We start from the raw sequence: 25,342 nt of genomic DNA, 5'->3' as shown, positions 1-25,342 counted from the left end.
AGATATTTGACTTTATCAAAAACTTTAACCAATGGCGACGCCGACGCAGGAGCGAGTGCAACAACTCTACTTTTTCTTTAAAAAGTCGAGCTAAAGAATTAAAGGGGTCATTTACAGTTCACCAGCAATCAACCTATTAAGTTTAACGCTTGTAGACCAAATTTTTTTTTTTTTTTGATATTAAGCGGAAATCATTTTCTGACTAAAGGTCACAGTGACCTTATCTACTGGCCACATGGAATCACCCGATGAAGTCTGACAAATGTTGGCAAAAGAGTTCTTTATTTATTGAGCTGAAACTTATTTCCAGTCCCAAGGTCACTGTGACCTTGACCTTAGACCTACTAGTGACCCCCAAAACAATAGTGATCATCTACTGACCACACATTCTTTTATTATCGACTGGAAACCTATCGGTCTACTAGGGGTCACATCAAAAAGAAGCAAAACAATAAACCCCCTCTTCTTCAAATAAATTCATCAAACGGAAATAATTAACATTTCAAAGGCAAAGTATACATTTCATATTAAAAATGTTCACAAATACTAGCAGTGCTGCTGTTAACCTGAACCAGGAACCTGAAAGGATCATTCTCAACCAAAAATTTACCTGCAATATCACCTCTCCTCAACCAAAACTTAAACAAGAGCTGTCTCCATAGGATGACACATGCCCACGATGGCACTTTGAATGAATAGTTATGGCCGATGTTAGAGTTTAGGACCTTTGACCTACAGACCTGGGTCTTGCGCGCGACACGTCGTCTTACTGTGGTAAACATTCATGCCCAATAATTTTAAAATCCATGCATGAATGACAAAGATATGGACCGGACACACCCATCAATGCACTATCATGAAATATGACTAACGTCTAAGTGTGATCTTGACCTTTGAGCTACGGACCTGGGTCTTGCGCGCGACACGTCGTCTTACTGTGGTACACATTCATGCCAAGTTATTTGAAAATCCATCCATGGATGACAAAGATATGGACCGGACACGAATGCACTATCATGAAAAATGACCTTTAACGTCTAAGTGTGACCTTGACCTTTGAGCTATGGACCTGGGTCTTGCGCGCGACATGTCGTCTTACTGTGGTGCACATTCATGCCAAGTTATTTGAAAATCTATCCATGGATGACAAAGATATGGACCGGACACGAATGCACTATCATGAAAAATGACCTTTAACGTCTAAGTGTGACCTTGACCTTTGAGCTACGGACCTGGGTCTTGCGCGCGACATGTCGTCTTACTGTGGTACACATTCATGCCAAGTTATTTGAAAATCCATCCATCGATGACAAAGATATGGACCGGACACGAAAATTGCGGACAGACTGACAGACCGACAGACAGATGGTTCAAAAACTATATGCCTCCCTTCGGGGGCATAAAAATTTCCCTCATTAAAGCTTTTTAAAGACAAAGGATGACCTACTTTTTCTCTACAAGAACTTCATAAAAAGTTATCGAAAGAAAACAGTTATAATACAGCTTTATCACAAGTGGACAACTGAAGATTATTCCTGATTACTGTATTTTCAAACTCATCAATATAATCCCTGACATTTAGATATTGAAGTTTTAAAACTGCTGAAAAAAAAGATTAGGAAAATATCTTTTTTTCAGAAACATCTTGCTAAAACTATAATACAATGTTTTATATTCACATTTAGTAACATGAAAGTCTATGCTCTCCATCAAATGTCAATTTATAGAAAGGTTTATACACTTATTTCTAATTCTTTCTTGTGTATAACAAGTGAAGGAATACAAAATACTGGTTAATGTGCAATAAAAGAAATATGGGAAATAGTGCAATAAGTTCTGCAAGTCTGGTTCAATCTTTTTCTACAATGTAGCATTTAATTAAACCCTGATTTTTCAAAACTCTAGAATATCATACTATAACTAGAGCTGCTTTTAAGAAAAGTGCATGTCTCCCATAACTGCCTTGTCATCTAAATAGTAAGTCAGTCTTTATATACTGTTTACTCACTACAAATATACCTTTTAAGAGTAAAAAGGCTGATTTTGGGTAATTCAACGGCCATAATTTCGAAGTGCCTGTGCCGATATGGCTAGTTATTGAACTTGGCCGAGGACTTATGGTCAAACATATTTTGTTAAAGTTTGGTGAAAATCGGATGAGAAATGTTTGATTTAGAGTCCGGGCAAGAGTAAAAAGCCTGATTTTCGGTAATTCAAGGGCCATAATTCCAAAGTGTCTGGGGCTGATTTGGCTGCTTATCGAACTTGGCCGAGGACTTATGGTCAAACACATTTTGTTCAAGTTTAGTGAAGATCGGATGAGAAATATTCTAGGCAGACAAGAGTAAAAAGGCTGATTTTTGGTAAATCAAGGGTCATAACCCAAAAGTGCCTGGGCCAATTTGCCTGGGCCGATTTGGCTCATTATCTGACTTGCCCTTCTAGAGCGCATGCACATTCATCAAGCCAAAAGGCATCATATACTACACCGAGCGCATGCACATTCATCAAGCCAAAAGGTACCCTATACTACTACTACTAAGTAGTATAGGGTACGTTTTGGGTCCTGGAATGCGCATGCGTTCTGATTTCTTTTTTTTGGTAATTCAAGGGTCATAATTCTGAAGTGCCTGGGTCGATTTGGCTAGTTATCCAGCTTGGCCGAGGACTTATGGTCAGACACATTTTATTAAAGTTTGGTGAAGATCGGATGAGAAATGTTCAACTTAGAGTGCGGACAAGCTTTGTGACAGACACACAGTCACAGACGCACACACAGACAGGAGTAAATCAATATGTCTCCAACACCACTGTGTGGTGGGAGACATAATTATCAAGTACTTAGTACTATTGGAAAACCACAATTTTGATTACATACAAAAATGTATTTGTGAATAGAAATTTATCTATGATGTAGATTTTAATGAAACTTTTCACGGCTGCAGAATTATTGTTTAATATTATGTTTAAATAAAAAAAAAATAGGCCTGTGTCATTTATAACATTTTGCAAATTTCAGGTAGATCCAATGGTATTCTATTAAATTTCATCTTACATTTTTGCAGGTCATGGTCAGTTAATTTACAGTGAACACCTCCTTGAATATGAAGTGGTATTGCCGAAACTGAATAATAGATATGTCTATTTTAGAAATATAGCAGGATAAAGGTTAATCTTGCAGGTAACACATCATTTTATAACTGCAACTGTTTGTGCCAAATCATCTGAAAATCTATACATGAATGACAAAGATTTTGAACAGCCATAAATTGAACAGACCGATGGGCATAGTTAAATTCTATAGCCTCAAAACCAGTTTTTTTTTCAACAAGATGGGGGCTAATTACCATTACATAATCATAACAGAATAAATCTATTTTTATACTGTAAAATCATTTAATTTTGTGGGCATTAAATTTCGTTTTTTTTTATTAAAACGGCAATTTCCTGGGGATATGAATTCGTGGATTTTAACTTTTGAACATAAAATGAATTGGCATTTTACTTGTTCATTGGGATTAAATTTCGTAGATTGACTCAACCACAAAATCCATGAAAATTAGTTCCCCACAAATATTAATGATTTCACAGTACATATACTCTTGGTACTCCTCAAAACAGTACATGCATTAACTGCATTGATTTATAAACTGCTAGATATAAAACTATCATAATAAATTGTTATTCTTCCAGCGTGAATGATCTGAAAAAGGAACTTCCTATTGGCCAGGAACCACAGGATCATACCCTAGAAACTTGTTGAAATCTTCAGGAAGTCTAAAGTCCACGGCATAAATTAGGCAACGTCGACCTTTTATATTTGTATTTCCATTCTTCAATATTTTTCCTTTTGTTGGTCTTATACCAATAACTTCAGACAAATCAAATTCTACTCTTTCTGTTATAAATACATTTTTCTTTAAAATTCCTATATAGTTTTTCTTACATGGGCTTTCGTAAATTCTTTGTACAGGCAACCGTAAGAAACTGTTACACACACCTAACCATATTATAACAAAGGTCAGTATAAAACATGACAGTTGTAATGTAAGGCTCGGGATGGTGATGTTTACTACTGGAATCGTAGTTTTCTTGTCAAACTTCCATTGTCCTGTAAACAACAGATAAAAGTATCCAAACATTCCAATATATCCTAGCACCACTGCACCGAGAAAAATAAATGTTCTGGAATGCCTCTTCCCTAAATTAGCCTGGTATATGAGTTCATAGTCTCTAGATACATTATCTTTATCATATTTTGGTGTAAATGTTCGCTTTATAGGAAGATGTCTGTTATAGTTCCTTTTCGGTTGAAATACAATGGATGATTTTCCGAGTCTACTAACTGCTCCCAGAACATGTATATTCCTCCCTGCATGACATCTTAAGGGAACTTGGCAGTGAATCTGAAAATAACAAAACCATTTGCTATCTGTTGCAAAACAAACATTCTAAATACAGTCCAATTTCATTTGCTTGGAAAAACAGTGGGCCTGCTGAAATTATTCCAGCCATTGGTACTTTGATTTTTGCTGATTTAAACTGAATGTTTAGCCAGTTCCAGCCATCCATCTGCAATCTATTGAAGGTAGAGCAATATGCATTTGTCTGGTAACTGACTTTGAGTAAAGTGAGGTGAGCGAACTGAGTTTAAGCAAATTTACAAATTGATTTGAATAATATAAAAGATTTCCTTCAAAAAATATGGGGAAGTTGGCAGTTACTTGCGGAGAACAGGTTTGTACTGGTACAGAATCCAGGAACACCGGTTAGGTTAACTGCCTGCCGTTACATAACTGAAATACTGTTGAAAAACGGCGTTAAACCTAAAACAAACAAACAAACAAATCAAAAAATATCAAGCTGATATCATAAGTGTCATTCTAATATTTTAACCTTTACCATGCTAAATTTCTAAAATGGACTAGTCAGGGCCTCCGCTGCCGATCGCCAATGTCGCCATTTGCGATAATTTTAAGAATTTGGCGCTAAATTTTGCGAACTGGCGAAAATAAGTGGCGCATAGTTTTTTTCCTCGGCATTTGTTTTTTCCGAAGTGATATAAGCGGCCCAAGAATTGGTTCCCGATACACGTGTTTACCTAGACGCTGGTAGTGAATAAAATCGATAACCAGTCTAGGCGGTGTATTTGACAATTCGACTATTGAAGTTGGTTGACACTTCGAGAAGATAATTGCGTAATAATGTGTGAATTGAAGATTAATCAGTAATCAAAACATCTGCCAGCTTGTATGTTTGACCTCTGCCGAGAATTCACCAAAATTAACGCCGATTACGGTGTACTTTATGTGTTGCGATTTTTTACAAAAAAAAAAGATTGTCATGTTTGTGGCATGCAGTTGTATGACTGACGAATTTTAAATAAGTACGAAAGATACATTTAATTTGTTACTTTTTTGCAAGATAATTTTTGATTCCTCAGTTTTCATAAGAGATTTTAACGATGGATCCGAAAATTAAAACACATCGGCCTCATTTGCATCCTGGACCTGGTTAATTTCTTTGAAATTGAAATGTTCAGAAACTGGAAGATATCACTTGCTACCGTGGCTTCTTAAAAATCATTAGAAGAGTGTTCAACTCGACCTTTTAGAATAGAAAAAAATCCGAATTTTCCTTTCCGAAAATAAATGAGTCCTGAAATATTGGTAATTCTGACATGGATAGATATGATTCTTAAATTAGAGAATGATTTGTGTCATTTTTTATCCAACTACAAATTGAATTTACTTCTACAATAAACTAATACACCTTCAAAAGTTATTATTCCTAATGAAATTATTTACAATATTTTATTTCTCTATGCACACTATGACAGCCAACTAAAAGAAATAAAAGTGGCTCAGAACTTTGGCTCAAAAATGGCTCTAAAGTGGCTCCAACTTTTTCAAATTGGCGAAAAGGTTGGCGACAAGTATGAAAAACCCAGAGGAGGCCCTGCTAGTCCATCCTTCAATATGGGCAATACCATTTATTATTTGAAGGGGTGTTCATTGAAAATTTACTGACTGAATAGCAAGGATGTGCAGTCTGATCTTGGTCTGCACTGGTCACAAAGACAAAACAAGAGCGCATAGAACATGAAATGCCCCCCTTGATACATTCAGTAATTGCACAAGAAAATAGAAATTATTTGCTCACTGTAAACAAAAGTTCTACTGTTCTGGTTCAATGTGACCTTGACCTTTGACCTATTGTCCTCAAATTCAACAGGGGTCATCTATCAAGTTACATGATCCTAGGCCCAAGTGTTCTCAAGTAATCGTCCCGAAATGGTTTAACTGTTCCAGGTCACTGTAACCTTGACCTACTAACCTCAAAATCAATAGGGGTCATCTGCTGGTCATGATTAACCTATCTGTCAACTTTCATGATCCTTGGCCCAAACATTCTTCAGTTATCGTCCGGAAACTGTTTTATTGTTCCTGGCCAATGTGACCTTCAACTTCGACTTAATGACCTCAAATACAATCGGGGTCATCTGCTGGTCATGACCAACCTCCCCATCAATTTTCCTGATTCTAGGCCCAAGCGTTCTTGAGTTATCGTCCAGAAACCGTTTTACTGTTCCTGGTCACTGTGACTTTGGCCTTTGACCTACTGATCTCAAAATCAATAGGGGTCGTCTACTGGTGATGACTAACCTCCTTATCAACTTTCACAATCCTAGGCCCAAGCGTTCTTGAGTTGTCATCCGGAAACCATTAACTGTTACAAGTCACTGTGACCTTTAACTTTGATCTACTGACCTCAAAATCAATAGGTGACATCTGTTGGTCATGACCAATCTTCCTAACATCTTTGATGATCATAGGCCCAAGCATTCTTGAGACGACAGACCGACCGACATCTGCAAAACAATACAACCCCTCCTTCTTCGAAGTGGGGCATAATGATTTGCCGCTGGCAGGCTTAAGGTTAAGAGACCAGTGACGGGTAGCAAAGCAGTCAAGTGTAGCAATAATATAACATTTCAAAATCAACACTACTTTAATGGGCTTTTTAAAAGGATTTGATAACCTAAAGTTTCAAATTTCTTGTATTTAATTAGAAGATACTGCTACCATATTATAAGGTAAAATAAAGTTTCTAGAGTATTTTTTGGCCACATTTCACTGAGGGTCATAACAGCTTCTCTTTTAATGTGGCTGCCACATTTTTATTACAAATATAAAGTGTTTTCTTATTATTTTCTATTTTGATTAACTATTTCATTATCTCCCTTTAATATGAGACAGTGTAAGTTCATGTGGTACATTGATAGTACCGGTAGTATTTCTTTAACCATTCATTTATGCATATTATTTATTTGGGCAGCTGCTCAATTTTTTTTAAAAAACAAAATTAAATGCAAATACAATGTATGTACTTAATTAAACATTTTTTTTGAACACTAAAACTGGCACCCTATCTTATTACTGGTAAGCTGAAAATATATATTTGGCAATAACTGCATACTAGATTAAGTTAGTATGAGGTCAATGTGGTATGACCATTAAAAGTAATAGTAAAATAGAATAAATAATATTTTCATGTCAAAACCTGGAGTATAACTCCAAACAGGGTTCGGTCAAGTATGGGGTGCCAGTACTCATGTATTACTTAAGTAGTGGACAACTTGGTACGTACTCATGCGAGTACTGAGTACCAATTTTGCTCAACACTCAAGTATTACTCTAAATTACCTCCAGTACTAAAGTGTATTATATGAGATTAAAATTTACTGTTGAGTTTCATTAAAAAGGAAATTGGCCACACGCATATACTTCATACAGTGTTAACAAGTTTTTTAAAATTTTACCTAGTGACCTAGTTTTTGACCTTTGGCAATTTGTCTGAGATTTTACTGAGGAAAATGTTCTAAGTTTCATTAAGCTTGATCTAAACTTGTGACCTATAAAGTGTTAAAAGTCAAACTGCTGATGACACACGACAACTGACGACTTGTGACCTATAAAGTGTTAAAAGTCAAACTGCTGATGACACACAACAACTGACGACTTGTGACCTATAAAGTGTTCAAAGTCAAACGGCTCATGACACACAACAACTGACGACTTGTGACCTATAAAGTGTTAAAAGTCAAACTGTTGATGACACACAACTAGTGACGACTTGTGACCTATAAAGTGTTAAAAGTCAAACTGTTGAAGACACACAACAACTGACGACTTGCCACCTATAAAGTGTTAAAAGTCAAACTGTTGATGACACACAACAACTGACGACTTGCGACCCATAAAGTGTTAAAAGTCAAACTGTTGAAGACACACAACAACTGACGACTTGCGACCTATAAAGTGTTAAAAGTCAAACTGTTGATGACACACAACAACTGACGACTTGCGACCTATAAAGTGTTAAAAGTCAAACTGTTGAAGACACACAACAACTGACGACTTGCGACCTATAAAGTGTTAAAAGTCAAACTGTTGATGACACACAACAACTGACGACTTGCGACCTATAAAGTGTTAAAAGTCAAACTTTGAAGACACACAACAACTGATGACTTGTGACCTATAAAGTGTTAAAAGTCAAACTGTTGATGACACACAACAACTGACGACTTGCGACCTATAAAGTGTTAAAAGTCAAACTGTTGAAGACACACAACAACTGACGACTTGCGACCTATAAAGTGTTAAAAGTCAAACTGTTGATGACACACAACAACTGACGACTTGCGACCTATAAAGTGTTAAAAGTCAAACTTTGAAGACACACAACAACTGATGACTTGTGACCTATAAAGTGTTAAAAGTCAAACTGTTGATGACACACAAGAACTGACGACTTGCACATTATGATCACAACAGCTAACCCTGAGCACTGTGTGCACAAGTGAGCAAAAAATTTTTTTTCAAAATGCACCAAACAATAATATTTGTTGATTTTTTTCTGCAAAAACAGGAAGAATTAGTTTACTTTCATAATATATTTTTTGTATCCTAGAGACATAGTCAGACAACAGAAATCACCAAATCAAAACTTGATATATGGTAAGGGCTGTGTTGTCTTGCTTTTAAATCTTATTATCAGTTGCCCCTGCATAATGCATGGTAGCTTTGACACTGTAATATTATAAACCTACTTTTGAAATACGTTTTGCATCCAGCAGTCTACACCTGACAATACTGCCTTGTCCAAGGGATGGCAACTGCCGGCCCATCACAGCTCCAAGAATGTACATTGTCTACTCACTACTTCTGAGAAACAAGAAAAACTGGCATTCACTGACTGTCACATCTGAAATAAAAAGACAACAACTGCTGAAAAATATCACTTCTTATTAGTGGCCATTTTACATTTATCATACTCTTGATAATATGAAGTTGGTTAAAAAAATGCCCTTCAGCCCTGATGTTATTTGAAGAATGTCTTCCCTACTCAAAATCAATGTTGGGCAGGTTTTAACCAAATAACTGCCCTGGTCAATACTCCCTGAAGTGGTCAATACTGGTCAATACTGGTTGATTGGTCAAAACTGGTCAATTAGTCAATACTGACTGTTAAGATATTTTGTAAAGTTTATGAAGAATTAAATAATGACTGTTTAAGAGCTTTTGGGGCTTGATTATGGTGAATGCAGGCATTATTATTTAGTTAAAGCAACCTAATCAGTACTCTTAAATTGGTCAAAAGTGGCTGATTGGTCAGTAACAGTTGAATTTTTACTGGTCATTGAACACTTTCTGTTTGATCATGGATTACAAAGATATTTTTTTCTACAAAAATGTCACAATAAGTGAAAAAACTACTAATTTAACTGAACTTTATTTGTAGAAAGTATTTCATAAACTGTAGCAATAAGTGTTTGATCCACAAGACTTAGTGATAAATGTAATCAGCTGTGCCATGAGAAAATCAACATAGTGGGTTTGCGACCAGCATGGATCCAGACCAGCCTGCGCATCCGCGCAGTCTGGTCAGGATCCATGCTGTTCGCTTTTAAAGCCTACTGCAATTAGAGAAACTGTTAGCAAACAGCATGGAACCTGACCAGACTGCGCGGATGCGCAGTCTGGTCTGGATCCATGCTGGTCGCAAACCCACTATGTTGATTTTCTCATGGCACGGCTCTAATTATTTTTACAGGTATAAATAATCTAACGAAGAATTGTTGTAAAAACCTGGACCCTTTCATGGAAGTGGTTTAATTGTGTTTTGATAGCAACTGTCACATTGCCTAGAGCTTACAATTACGCAATAGGTATGTTGCTGGCCTGTTTATCTAGTCACTAATTAGCTGTCATGATCAAAAATCCCACTGTACTATTCTCAATGCTGGAACATAACTTTATTTTAAAAACAAGAGGGCCATGAAGGCCCTGTATCGCTCACCTGACCTATTGACCTAAAGATCATCAAGATTAACATTCTGACCAAGTTTCATTAAGATATCGTCATAAATGTAGCCTCTAAAGTGTTAACTAGCTTTTCCTTTGATTTGACCCAGTGACCTAGTTTTTGACCCCACATATCCCAGATTCAAACTTGACCTAAAGATCATCAAGATTAACACTCTGATTTTCATGAAGTTATAGTCATAAATGTGGTCTCTAGAGTGTTAACAAGCTTTTCTGTTGATTTGACCTAGTGACCTAGTTTTTTGACCCCACCTGACCCAGATTTGAACTAGACCTATAGATCAAGATTAACATTCTGACCAAGTTTCATTAAGATATGGTCATAATTGTGGCCACTACAGTGTTAACAAATTTTTCCTTTGATTTGACCTGATGACCTAGATTTTGACCCCACCTCACCCAGATTTGAATCTGACCTATAGATAATCAAGATTAACATTCTGACCAAGTTTCATTAGGATATGGTCATAAATGTGGCCTCTAGAGTGTTAACTTGCTTTTCCTTTGATTTGACCTGGCGACCTAGTTTTTGACCCTACATGACCCAGATTCAAACTGGACCTTGAGATCATCAAGATTAACATTCTGACCAAGTTTCATGAAGATACAGTCATAAATGTGACCTCACCTCTATAGTGTTAACAAGCTTTTCCTTTGATTTAACCAGGTGACCTAGTTTTTGACCCCCAGCGTTTTTTTCACCAAAATATTCGGCGAAATTCGGCCCCATTCCCCCTCAAAATAGTATGGTTTTTTTCCCCTTTCCGATGCCTAAAATTCCCCTCCGAAAATAAAAAAAATTGCCAATCAATTAAATCACTAGCTAGTTTATTTTATTTATTTTCATATAGAAAACAGTTCACCGCGGTATCTCGCGTTTTGTTTACATCGACACCGGTTGGAGTAACTTCCCTTGATAAATCAGAATCATCGAAGCGCTTTATTATTCTGCACAACAACGCTGTTGAATGTTAGTCTGTAAATGATTTGCATTCTATTTGTTTGGCCGGGTGGTGTTGAGTTTTCCATCTTCTAGTCAGTCAGGGTTTGATTTTATGCTTTGGGAAGGGACTAGTCCAACGCATACATTTTTTTTACAGTTTGTTTTTATTGTGACAGGTCAAATGTAACAGTGACTGCAAATGTCAGAATTGGACAGAAATAAAACAAGAGATCACAGAGTGATCTTGGCGCCCACCAATGTGCCATTTTTGTGTGTTCCAAATTTCAAGACTTATTGACTAGCTCAAGGTCAAATTTCATTTCCGTACACAACACTGTGCATGTGGTCTAAATTTGAAAGCTGTAGCTTGAGAAATGTGAAAGTAGGTCACTAGATCAATTTCAAGGACAAGGTTCTTTGTACACAAAACTATGCATGTGCATCAAGTTTGAAGACTGTAGTTTGAGAAATTTGAAAGTAGGTCACTAGGTCAATCTTAAGGTCAAAGTTCATTTCGGTACACAAAACTATGCAAGTGGTCCAAATTTTAAGGCTGTAGCTTGAGAAATGTGAAAGTAGGTCACTAGGTCAAAATCAAGGTCAAATTTCACTTCAGAACACAAATCTATGCATGTGGTCCAAATTTGAAGCCTGTACCTTCAAAAATGTGAAAGTAGGTCAATGTCAAGGTCAAAGTTTGTTTCGGTACACAATCCTATTCATGTGGTCTAAATTTGAAGCCTGTAGCTACAGATATGTGAAAGTAGGTCACTAGGTCAATCTTAAGGTCAAAGTTCATTTCGGTACACAAAACTATGCAAGTGGTCCAAATTTGAAGGCTATAGCTTGAGAAATGTGAAAGTAGGTCACTAGGTCAAAATCAAGATCAAATTTTATTTCGGAATACAAAACTATGCATGGGGTCCAAATTTGAAGCCTGTACCTTCAAAAATGTGAAAGTAGGTCACTAGGTCAATGTCAAGGTCAAAGTTTATTTCAGTGCACAAAACTATGCATGTGGTCCAAATCTGAAGGTTGTAGCTACAGAAATGTGAAAGTAGGTCACTAGGTCAAAATCAAGGTCAACTCATGTCAAGGTTCATCTTGCCACTCAAAACCATATATGTGGTCCAAATCTGAATGTTGTAGGTTATTGACAAGAAGTTTTTAAAAGCTTTTCCCTATATAAGTCTATATGAACCATGTGACCCCCAGGGCGGGGCCATATTTGACCCTAGGGGGATAATTTTAACAAACTTGGTAGAGAACCACTAGACGATGCTACATGACAAATATCAAAGCCCTAGGCTTTGTGGTTTGGACAAGATTTTCCCTATATAAGTCTATGTAAACCATGTGACCCCCAGGGCGGGGCTATATTTGACCCTAGGGAGATAATTTGAACAATCTTAGTAGAAGACTACTAGATGATGTCACATACAAAATATCAAAGCCCTAGGCCCTGTGGTTTTGGACAAGAGGTTTTTCAAAGTTTTTCCCTATGTAAGTCTATATAAACCATGTGACCCCCGGGGCGGGGCCATATTAGACCCCAGGGAAATAATTTGAATCATCTTGGTAGAGTACCACTCGATGATGCTTCATACCAAATATCAAAGCTTTAGGCTCTGTGGTTTTGGGCAAGAAGATTTTCAAAGTTTTTCCCTATATAAATCTATGTAAATTATAGAAATAAACAAAGGGCCATAACTTACTAAAAAATTGTTGAACCAGTCTGATTTTCAGGGGGACACAACTAGGGTACCAATACATCATTCTGACAACGTTTGGTCAAAATCCCCCTGGTAGTTTCTGAGGAGATGCGATAACGAGAAATTGTTAACGGAAGGACGGACGGACGGAATGACGGACGGACGGACGGAAGGACGATGGACCACGGACGCAGAGTGATTTGAATAGCCCACCATCTGATGATGGTGGGCTAAAAAACAGCCACTCACCGACTTGCTTAGGGACCTAATGTCTGTTGTAAATTTTGGTAGTCTAATGGATGTCTTAACCTCCACATTTGAAAACTTTTTTGGTTATCTGGTATTGATATGCTACATTGTGTTATATGTCCTGTCACATGCTCTTATGGGCACTAAATTTATCAATAAACTTGAAACTATAGTTTATTTCATCACAAATGAAAATTCCCCTTTTCTTAGTTTTACGTCGTATTTTTCCCCCTCCAAAGGGCACCGACCCCCTTCCACCAAAACTGAAAAAAATCACTGACCCCAGATGATCCTATATCAAACTTATCCAAGATTTTATTGAGGGTAACATTCTGACCAAGTTTCATTAAGGTTTAGCAGTATATCACAAAACAACAGATTTTTTTAGTAAATGAACAGCATCTTGACAAACAACTTATCTGTCCAATACATGTTTTACTGTTCTGTCCCACAGAGTTGGATACTTAAAATATTCTTAATGAGTTGTCCCCCTTTAAATAAGAATGCCATTTGTAAGGAAATAAATGTAAACAATTGTCAAAAACGACGTTTTACCTAGTTATGTAAAGTTTAAACACTCGCACGATGTTGCAAATGCATCAAAACGAAGACATGTAACATCTTTTAAAAAATGGTGAGTTTTTAAAGCCGCTGAACTGTCCAGAAGTGTGGCCCCTTCATGCAGTCCCTTTCCGGAATTCAATACATATATCAGTAAATTGACAATGGTTTTGTAGAATAATATAAATGTTTTATACGCTGTTAAATTTTCATGTAAAACAATGCTTTCTTTCTATGATTTGATGACGTTCGAACTTTTTTCTTCGAAACATGGATCTATACCTTAAGTGTGGGCCAAAATTGTGACCTCTAGAGTGTTAACAAGCTTTTCCTTTGATTTGACCTGGTGACCTAGTTTTTGATCCCAGATGACCCAATATCGAACTCGTCCAAGATTTTATTAAAGGTAACATTCTGACCAAGTTTCATTAAGATTAGGTCAAAATTGTGACCTCTAGAGTGTTAACAGTCAAATTGTTGATGACGGACGATGACGGACACAGGGCGATCACAAAAGCTCACCTTGAGCACTTTGTGCTCAGGTGAGCTAACAAGAGCTGTCGGAGGACAGCAATGCTCGACTATCAACTTACAAGCTAAAGTCAAAAACATAAATGATAACATTCCTTTCATGTAGAAAATTGTATACCTGCTGAACAAACTTTATTCAAGCTTTGAAGACATTTGCTTGGTATATTATAGAAATCAGCTAGTACATTCCAAGCCCACTACCTATTCTCAAATTCCACTAGCATATAGCCTGTATGCTTGTCTAAATTTGAACCCTGAAGCGGGTAAAGTTTTAATCAATTCACACAAGTGGTTACTGAGATACCAGCTTACATACAAAAACTTAATCAATTTCCAAATTTGGGCAAGTCCAAAAGCTCTACCTATTCTTTGAATAATCGAGCTAAAAAGCTGGTTTTTCACAACGTAGTTTACATTATTTTGTTTAATCTGTTTTGTGCCTGATCAATATTCCATCGTGATTTATTAAAGTTTGGTGTTCCTTGGTAATTTACGTTTCGAAAGGTAAATGATGGTATCTGTAACAATCTAAATTAAAGTTTCTGGAGAATATTTATAGGTAAATCATATCTGATATTTCATTTTCAACAAAATGCAAGATGTAAATAATCCTAAATATTTTGGAAAACGAGGTCCGTATCTCTAAATTTAAGCATACACTTTTGTGTGTATTTTTTTTTGTATTTTAGTATTGCAGATCTTATTTTCCTTTCTTATGTCAGTTTTTAGACAGCAGTGTCTAGATCAGCAGCTTCAACACAGATTTTAACACTCAACTAGTTCTATCTAAATTTGTGTGCTTAACAAATTTTTCTCTTGTAGCTCTTTTATAACTCTGTTAAATTTGTTTTAATCATTGTTATTATTATTATTATACCAGATTTATAGAGCACCCTTTTCAAGATAAACACATTCAAAAGGCGCTTTACATAGGGCGCAAAATTCATCCTATACCAGTACAGACACAGAGCGATCTGACCAATGGGACAGAGTGAGATAAAGCCCCCAAAACAGATAGAGAGAAATCTTTTTTTTAGATACCGGCCTGTCCGGCTAACTTAGCCTAGCTCTTTACCAATAGACAGTCTGGTTTTTTAACGTGCCCGGTGTATAGCACTGATACACGCAAAGCTGTCTTTCCTGGGAAGAACCAGTACAGGTCTCTCAGATTTATAACTGTTTATATATAGTCAGTTCAAAAGCTCTTCAGAGCTTATGTTTTGTAATGTTGTCTTCTTGCCGATTCAAAATAAAACTTATTGTATTGTATTGTAAACATCCAGGCTTGTCTAGAGGCACAGATCCTAGTCCTATAAATAAACGTTGGACTTCAATATTTTACAATTTTAACATTTCATATAGTCTGACTTTTATATCGAAGTTCTAAATTTCACGGTAGAATTTTCAGCAAAACATCTTGCCGAAGGTTTTACAAGTTCACGATGGAAGTGACTAACAGGGGAAAGCTAAATACCAACAACGGAAAAAGAAACCTATTTTACACATCCATTCAGAACATATTGTCTTACGTACTGAAAGAACTGAAGATCTGTCCACGTTTTGAAACTGAATTACATCCATTCACTTTAGCACGAAAACACAGAACGGTCAAATATTCTTTATTATATTAAAGGAATGAATTTAGACCAAAAATATTCTCATGGTCGGATTTTATAAATAATGCGGCCCGTTACAGTACGTGTTGTCCATGTAGTGTGTATATTATAGTCCATAGGTGTTACCAGGCAGCATTTATCTGTGGTAAAATTAAAAGTTCCTTTATATAGTTACATATTCGTATCAAAGCAGTTTCAAAGGCCAGTTAATACGCATTCGGCAGTACCCTTGCGTCTAATAATGACCACAGTTATTTTTGAATGTAGGACATTTTGGTCAGTGGACGTTTAGGTCTAGGATGTTTTGGCCAGGCAAATTGGGGTGGATGGTGGGAGGATGTTTAGGCCAAAATTAAATTTTATTTCCATAACATGCAAAATATGGTCTGGATATTAATATGTTATGGTATGATTGATTATTGGGGTTGTTAGAAACCATTTTAAGAAACAAGCAGGCCATGAAGGGAAGTATTGCTCACCTGACCTTTTGACCTAAAGATCATCAAGATTAACATTCTGACCAAGTTTCATTAAGATATCGTCATAAATGTGGTCTCTAAAGTGTTAACTAGCTTTTCCTTTGGTTTGACCAGTTGACCTAGTTTTTGAACCCACATGACCCAGATTCGAACTTAACCTAAAGAAGTTTCATGAAGATACATTAATAAATGTGGCCTCTAAAGTGTTAACAAGCTTTTCCTTTGACTTGACCTAGTGACCTAGTTTTTGACCCCACCTGACCCAGATTTGAAACTGACCAATAGATCATCAAGATCAACATTCTGACCAAGTTTCATTAAGATACGGTCATAAAAGTGGCCTCTACAGTATTAACTAGCTTTTCTTTTGATTTGACCTGGTGACCTAGTTTTTGATCCTACATGACCCATATTCAAACTGGACCTTGAGACCATCAAGATTAACATTCTGACCAGGATTCATGAAGATACATTAATAAATGTGGCCTCTAAAGTGTTAACAAGCTTTTCCTTTGATTTGACCTGGTGACCTAGTTTTTTGACCCCAGATGATCCAATATCGAACTCATCCAAGATTTTATTGAGGGTAACATTCTGATCAAGTTTCATTAAGATTGGGCCAAAATTGTGACCTCTAGTGTTAACAAGCTTTTCCTTTGATATGACCTGGTGACCTAGTTTTTGACCCCAGATGACCCAATATCATACTCGTCCAAGATTTTATTGAGGGTAACATTCTGACCAAGTTTCATTAAGATTGGGTCAAAATTGTGACCTCTAGAGTGTTAACAGTCAAATTGTTGATGACGGACGACTGACGGACGGACAATGACGGACACAGGTGAGCTAAAAACAATTTAACAAATAATTGTGAAGCAATTTAATAATTAATTAAGTGACACACTTGATCAGACAGAAATTTCATTTTGTTTGTTGTTTCACTTGATGATTTCAATTGCTATAATTTCATGTCAATATAAAGTAAATACATGTAAAAAAAAAAAGATTTAAAAAAATAAAATAACGTGATTATCAATTTAAATTGTTCAGTTATACAATAACATTCTTTAGAATAACCTCCAGACCATATATTTTGCATGTTATGGAACCACAATTTATTTCTGGCCAAAATGTCCTATCCGGAAAATCATTCAAAACACCCTAGGCCAAAACATCTGTGGCAAAAATGTCGGTCCACTGATTTTTTTACTATTGCCGTAGGTTAAACGTATTTGTTTTCGTTTAAGCATATATAATTCGTTTAAGCATATATAATTGATTATGTATACTGGTTGGCGACCCAGAATTTTGGACGACCCAGAACATTGGACAGTCTCGTAAACACTTATTTTGGTGTTATTTTTTATCATTTGTTGATAAGTACACAGACGCTTGCTTTATTTGCAACATGCGCTGCAACAATTGCAAATCAGGTAGTAAAACTTACAAAAATTGGAATATTTACATGAAATGTTGTGACAGCTCTCGCTGGGGGAAGCTGAATGTGCTTTCAGTGCGCATGTGCATACTTGTTTTGAAGCCCCAACATTATTCAAGGGGTACTCATCTACAATCTGTGAAATGCAGACATGAAAATTGCGGGTTTTAAAACAAGTGTCAAGGTTTTCCCGTCAATAACACGAGATAAATGCGTTTAAACCATTTTTTTTACTTAAAATTTTGTGTCGTATATAGGCCAGCTTAATGTTTTAAAGTCTCGACATACTTATATTAAACATTAATAGTTGAATGTAAACAAGGTTATCATGTCTTTTTATCATAAACGCCGACCTAAAAGTGATTTTGCGTGACAAAAATGATGACAATTAGCGTTTTCATACTGTCCGATTTCTGGGTCCTGCAACATGCTAAAAACGTTAAATTTACGTACCCTCTTTCGGGGGCCTCAGTGACGTGTTCAGTTTATTTTTATATACAAACAAATTGGCGTTTTGCGTCACTGATGAACTAACTTGATTCAGGTAACATTTCATGGATCTTTAATTAAAAATGAAAATTTGACAGCTAAAAAGGCTGTAAAATTGTCCGAATCTGGGTCGCCAATCAGCATTTTTAGTGTTTCAACATGCATAATACGGGAAAACCGAAGGTTTTTCCGTCTACAGATAATGTGTACGTGTATATATGTCAAAGTAAACCTATATACCGTTCAACTTGGGAATATGTTCTATTCCTTCACCGGTTTTGTTGTTGTTGTTCTCCCATAATTCTACCGGACCTGCTGCCGTGCTTGCGCAATAAATAATTTTCAGGACAACATTTGATAAAATAAAATTTCTTATGAACGATCGGCGCCGCATTATTTAAACAAATTATTCTATCCAGTTGAAAATTCGCGGTGTCAATACAAATCGGTGTTATTCGGGTTTCTTCATGAAACGAGTTTATGGATGATTCAAGCGGCCCGCTTTTTGTTTCCAGTAATGAATTATGATGTAAGCTACATTACTGCACTGTTTGAATAACAAAACCATTGTTTATTTATTTCTATGAATGTAGAAACGCCAATAATTTAAAAAATGTCAATGTAAAACGAATATAGACACGCTATCCTAACAAAATTTATTTATATACATAATTTTACCACATATTTATGTTACAAGTCACTGTGGTCCAGTGGTTACCGCACATATTTTCCATGCGCGAGGTCCGAGTTCGAATCTCGTAAGGTGCTTGATTTTTTTTTAATTTTATTTTTTTTTTTTTTTTTTTTAGCTTAGGCCCAATTTCTTTTTTTTCTTTATATTTATCACACTTTTTTCAATTACTGGAACAAAAATCAATTATAAGTATAGTTAACCAATGTTCTGTCTGTAAATTTTGAACAAAATATTCGAAGGCATGGAAAAGCATATATCGATATTGCTTATCTCCCCTCCCTTCCACAATCTTTCACATACATTGCAGCTACTTTCTAAAAGTCAATTCATTGACTAGAGTTTAAGTAAAATTACACTTGGAAAAAAATGTTGGCTATAAACTTGAGAGGCTCACTACGATCACTATCAAGCTAAGAAATTAACCTTAATCATATTCAAAAAAAAAGGTCCCAGACTGTTATAAGTTAGGTAAATTAAATTGAATTTAGACCAAGAGTGTTTGTGTTATATATAAAATTCTGGTCAAGAACTTTTTAAAATGAATTTGAAATAAAAATTTCACAAGTAAATGGTTGTTTGTCATTCTCACATACACGAGTTTTACCATAGCTGTATTAGTGGAACACAATTTGTCCTAAAAGAGTGTCATTTGACAATAATGGCATTTAAAAGAATTAAAATAGTCCGTATTTAGGATAGCAGGATTATGTAAGTTCCGGTATCTATACTACAAAAGAATATCAGAACAAGATGATATTGAATGTGATGTTACGCAGGCATAATGTGTAAATTGTTGTGTTTTATTTTTTGGATTGTTTTGTCGTTTTTAGAAACTATTTGTTTGTAACAAATGAACTGAAAAGAATATGTGCATTTCCGGATTCAGAAATTTGAGAACCAAATTGATAGCAAAGGCATGTTCGTTGTAAACAGAAACAAAATTGGTAATATTATGTATAAATAAATGACTTGCATTTATCTGTATATAATAAAATATTTATCCAAAACTACTGAGGAAGAGTGCGTTTTATGCATGCTCACTGACAACACATAAAGGCCTGATATTTGGTCACTTTTGAATGACTGTTGCACCATATATAATACTATGAGGAAAATTTTGTAAATGACAAAGTGTTCGAATTTATCAATGTTCGTACAGCCCCCATTTTACATACCCCTTTCCGGCGCTCACTTCCTGTGAGTTAAAATTTGCTTACTAGATATAAATTTGAATTATGTAAAGTTTTCAGCAAAAGCATTATTTTGATACCAATAAATGATAACAATTTGCAGAAATAAAAAAGTGACAGGTCAAAAACCCCCCGTTATCTGTCCGGGTTTATGCAACAGTTTCGTTTTTGTCGTGTTGAGCGACATGTGAAGTTTCCACTTTTCTCTATTTTATCATCAGTACAACTAATGGTGCGTTTTTGGGAGTAGATTCTGTGCACCCAAATATCACTATTATCTTTAACTCATGAACACTATTTTCCATTGTCTGTCTAGTCTTGATACATTTGAAGAAATGATTAGATCCATGTTCATTTAAACAAAACTTTTTAAAACATTTCCCCTTCTTATTTTTATAACCATAGCAAAACCATCAGGCTTACTGACAAAACTGAAAGTCAAACAAAAAATATCAGAAAGAACAATTAAATGCAGAAAAAAAGAAAGAATCCGTATCACTATCACTAGGTTTTCCCGTCAGATAGGCAGCGCCTAATTTCGTATTATTTCATTAATTATGCTAGAAGTCTGTGTCATGCGTCGGGGAAGTGATTGGTGGTTTTAATTGAAATTTTTGCTATGCAAACCGCTGTCATTCAATTAAGCTTCACACAGGGACGTCTAAAAAGGCACCCTGTCCAAGTTTCAAATGTTATTGAACTAGCACAGATCTGTACACGTAGGCATTTACTAACCAAATAGCAAGGCAGTTGGAAGTGGCCTAAAAACCTACTACCATAACAAAACTCAACACTTCTGTGTTAGAAAAATCACAATTTGCGAACATTTACAAAATTCTGTATAACTACACATTCTGAAACCTCAGACATATCCGAAAATTTTACACCCGAACCGGGTCCTGCAATATACCACTAAGGACCACTAAGGACCGCTAAGGACCACTAAGGAGGCACAAAGGACCACTAAGGACCTCTAAGTGAGCACTAAGGACCACTAAGGGGTGACTTAGGGTACAATAAAGACCCTTAAGAAAAATCTAAGAAATAAATGTTAAAATAAAAAAGATATGAGTAAATTATTTCAGGCAGTTTTCCTAGCAAAGACCGCTAAGGAGGCACTAAGTACTATTAAAGATACACAATGGACAAATTAGGGGCAATTATGATAATAATTGTTGAAAGCAGTGCCAATAGATTGTATTATTTTAATTTTCAAGTTTAAATTTTAATTATAAGATAGCATGGTTAAATAAAAAAGATATGAGTATTATTTCAGGCAGTTTTCTTTATACCATCAAGTGAAAAGAAATATCTAAATATATTGATTCTAAAATATATGTCTTCGAATATAGAAGCATATATGGTAAATTTGTACAGAAATAAATATCAATAATTAATTTGTCATAAATAATTCCCTTTGTAAGAAATGAATATATTTTGCAGATTTCTTGATTGCATCCATTCAAGCTGTCTGTTTGATAAAATCTTTCAATTATATTAAATTGTTGCTCTGTTGTATTGTAAAAACTGTTACAAACAACTATTCAGTGGAAAATGATATTTAATTAGTCCTTTGTAGGTACACTTATGGTTTTTGTACCTTTTTTCTCCTTCTCAGAGTAAGTAATTGCAATTGCAATTATTAGACTAATAAATCATTTCATCTATGTGATTAAGTGTTAATCACACCTTGGATGTTTAAATTGTCTGTACAAGATATTTGCAGTTATACAGGTAGGTGACTTTACTCATTTGGCAAGATTTTGTATATAATGTTTAAAATTTCCACCTAAATTTATCATCTTTTATGATATACATGTTCGAGCGTTGCTACTGTTTAAAGTCTGTCATTATGCCTGCAAGACCACGTAAAAAAACCTATGTACAGACTCAGAGATGTATGTTATGCTGCTTAATGATGCAAAAATAATATAATATAACAGAATAAAAAAAAAATATATAATATAACATAACAGAATATTCTAGTATGACCGTTGTATGAATAAAATATTATCTGATTTTACTAGAATAATGTTATGCTGAAAAAAATAATATAACAGAATATTCTAGTATGTCCGATGTATGAATAATTACTAATTTGATATTATTTGATTTTACTAAAAATGTTATGTTTATTAACGATGCCAAAAAATATATAACAGAATATTCTAGTATGTCCGTTGTTTAAAGAATTACAAATTAAATATTAAAGTCTAAGTAAATTTAACAATCTGCTTGATAAGCAGTAAAGGATTATTGAATCTGTCACATATTTCCTTGACATGAAATTGAAATTTAGTTTATTTAATTTAAACCCATTATAGTTCCTTAACCCTGTTATGGAATTTTACAGGTTATGCCCCTTTACTGACTTTAATTTTCATTCAATTGACAAGGCTGTCGAATAGTTGAGCGTTGCTGTCCTCTGACAGCGCTTATTAACTTTATTTGGTCACATATAGATTCAAATTTCCATATAACATCTTAGACACAAAATTTCCCTACAGTAATTATCTGCACCTAGCCACAGATAGATTCACAGTTTCCTCATGCTTCTTAATTTTATACTTGTTTAATTTTATGTAAGTAACCTTTTGAAGGTATTTCTGCATATAAAGATTTTAATAGTTTTATGTTGGTGACTTAGTCATCTTAATAGATATTAGGTTTTAGAATATGTAAATGTGTATAGATCACATTGTCTCTTATATTTCTGTATAGAAAGGCATACGTGTTTTTTTTGAAAATATTGTAATATTATAATGTTTTACCATGCTATACGTATGAAGAGACGTAAATAAACTATTTGCCTTGACTTGACTTGACTTGACTTGAGTTAACATATGATATTTTAAAATAATCTCGAAATAATATTGACAATTTGAAAAGCTTCTCCCTTATTTTTATAAAATATTAATTATGAATTATTTGAACACAAAAGTTCTTCCCCACATGTCAACTTTGATTAGGTTAGATGCATGTTTGCTACTGTATAATCAAGTAGCAGTATAGCACTGCCCTTTAATATCTTGTTTATCACACATTAATCAGGCTGATTAAGTGGGCACACTTTTTGATTATATAGATTTGTATGGTAATGATAATCTTGTTTATTATACATTAATCAGGCTAAATAAGTGGGCATACTTTTGATGTTACATTATATAATGGTTTTACTTTTCTGATTTCTTGAAATGACATATAATATAGTATATGAATTTGTTAAGGTACAAAATTAAAATAAGGTCAATCAAAATTTTCAATGACTTTAGTGATTAGTATGTTTGTATATAGAACTTTTGATAACTTAATATTCTATAAATATATATCTGATTTCTTGAAATGACATATAATATAGTATATGAATTTGTTAAGGTACAAAATTAAAATACGGTAAGGTTAATCAAAATTTTCAATGACTTTTAGTGATTAGTATGTTTGTAAGCAATATAATTGTGTGTTTTATTATTCTGTAAATATTTAATATCTGATTTCTTGATATGACATATAGTATATGAATTTGTTAAGGTACATTATATCAATATATTATAATTATTATATCAATAAATAAGGTTAAATAAGATTTCATGATTTTAAATTGATGACAATAAAGTTACTAATTTTTTATTGTGTTGTTATGTGATACAGTCAAAATGCATATTTATTCATGAGACATTTATAAACACTCAGTTATATAGCTAGCCATGCTATCTTATAATTAAAATTTAAACTTGAAAATTAAAGTAATACAATCTATTGCACTGCTTTCAATAATTATTATCATAATTGCCCCTAATTCGTCCATTGTGTATCTTTAATAGTCCTTAGTGGCCCACAGTGCCTCCTTAGCAGTCTTTGCTAGGAAAACTGCCTGAAATAATTTACTCATATCTTTTTTATTTTAACATTTATTTCTTAGATTTTTCTTAAGGGTCCTTATTGTACCCTAAGTCACCCCTTAGTGGTCCTTAGTGCTCACTTAGAGGTCCTTAGTGGTCCTTTGTGCCTCCTTAGTGGTCCTTAGCGGTCCTTAGTGGTCCTTAGTGGTTTATTGCAGGACCGCGACCCGAACCTGATTGCATAACCTAAAATCATTTGACCTTCAGACTTGTATGTTTTATGGTGAAATGTTCAAAGCAAAAAAACAATTTTTATAAAATAGATTAAACAATTTCAAATCACCTTATTTTTAGCTTGAAAGTTAATAAACGGGTTAAATTACTAAAATTTGCCGACTTTCAGCACGTTGAAGAGCTTCTTCTTGCCAATGAACCGAAACACGGATAAAAATAACGAAAAGGAGATTAAACACACACAAGAAACTAGGCCTATATTATAGTCAATTCAATTCATAACTTTCTCATGACATCACTGAACTTAAGGGGTTCTAACTGACCAATCAAAGAGCTGCATTTTCAAGTACCTGCCAGTTTCCACTTGGGTATAACGAAGTATATTTACAATGAAAATATAGTGACTTTAGAAATAAATATCACACTACTTTAGAAACTAAATTTAGATTTTTCACTGCACAAGCCCCAGATGATGCTACAAACAACAAAACTTTGAAGTTTCATTAAAATAATATATGGATTTAATACCTTTATTGTAGTTTAAAGTTTGAGATTTTACATAGGAAGTCTATGATAAAGTCCGAGTAAAATGTAATCAATACCCAAGTGAAATTAGTATCATTCCACAATGTTTTGGACATGTTAAAATTACGAATAGCAGAAAACGAGCACACACTACATTGATACAGGACTGCAGGTGGGAGGCAAGACTCGCTATGATGTACAAAAAATGAACTTGTAGCCATCTGTTCTTATCTGTAGGCTACTATTGTTTCCCTCCTTCGTAGGTGAACCGTCCAAAAGGTAAGTTTTATTTACCGTCGCTTGGTGAAACAATTAACATAAGCTCTATAGAGCTTTTCTGCGACCCTATATTAAGAACAGTTAAAACCAATTATACCTCACCCCAGCAATTTGCTGGTACCCATTTACAGCTGGGTCGACTGAGGCAATCGTGATAAAGTGCCTTGCCCAA

The 25,342-nt window shown here is 34.8% G+C and overlaps 1 protein-coding gene across 2 annotated transcripts; it reads right to left on the bottom strand.

The window, feature by feature from the left end:
- Positions 1-447: 447 nt before the first annotated feature.
- Positions 448-24,612, bottom strand: LOC123548609 (uncharacterized). Of its 2 annotated transcripts, none has more exons than XM_045336033.2 (3): positions 24,476-24,612; positions 9,116-9,270; positions 448-4,406 (listed from the first exon to the last, which is right to left on the bottom strand). In XM_045336033.2, the coding sequence occupies exons 2-3, from the start codon at positions 9,212-9,214 to the stop codon at positions 3,720-3,722; spliced, it is 786 nt and encodes a 261-aa protein (XP_045191968.2). In that variant the 5' UTR covers positions 9,215-9,270; positions 24,476-24,612; the 3' UTR covers positions 448-3,719. The 2 variants fall into 2 exon arrangements, with proteins under 2 accessions (XP_045191968.2, XP_045191969.2); XM_045336034.2 differs by having other exon boundaries at positions 24,516-24,564.
- Positions 24,613-25,342: the final 730 nt, after the last annotated feature.

Source organism: Mercenaria mercenaria, chromosome 6 (assembly GCF_021730395.1).
Source record: "Mercenaria mercenaria strain notata chromosome 6, MADL_Memer_1, whole genome shotgun sequence".
NCBI classification, from domain to species: Eukaryota; Metazoa; Mollusca; class Bivalvia; order Venerida; family Veneridae; genus Mercenaria; species Mercenaria mercenaria.
Note: the sequence above shows the minus strand (reverse complement) of the source record. Positions and strands in the feature narration are given on the sequence as shown.

Excerpts from the sequence above, each read along its gene's own strand:
- LOC123548609 (XM_045336033.2), bottom strand. The coding sequence starts at position 9,214 with ATGTACATTCTTGGAGCTGTGATGGGCCGGCAGTTGCCATCCCTTGGA. Across the intron at positions 4,407-9,115 it reads ATGCAAAACGTATTTCAAAA|ATTCACTGCCAAGTTCCCTT; the intron begins GTAGGTTTATAA and ends TGTTATTTTCAG.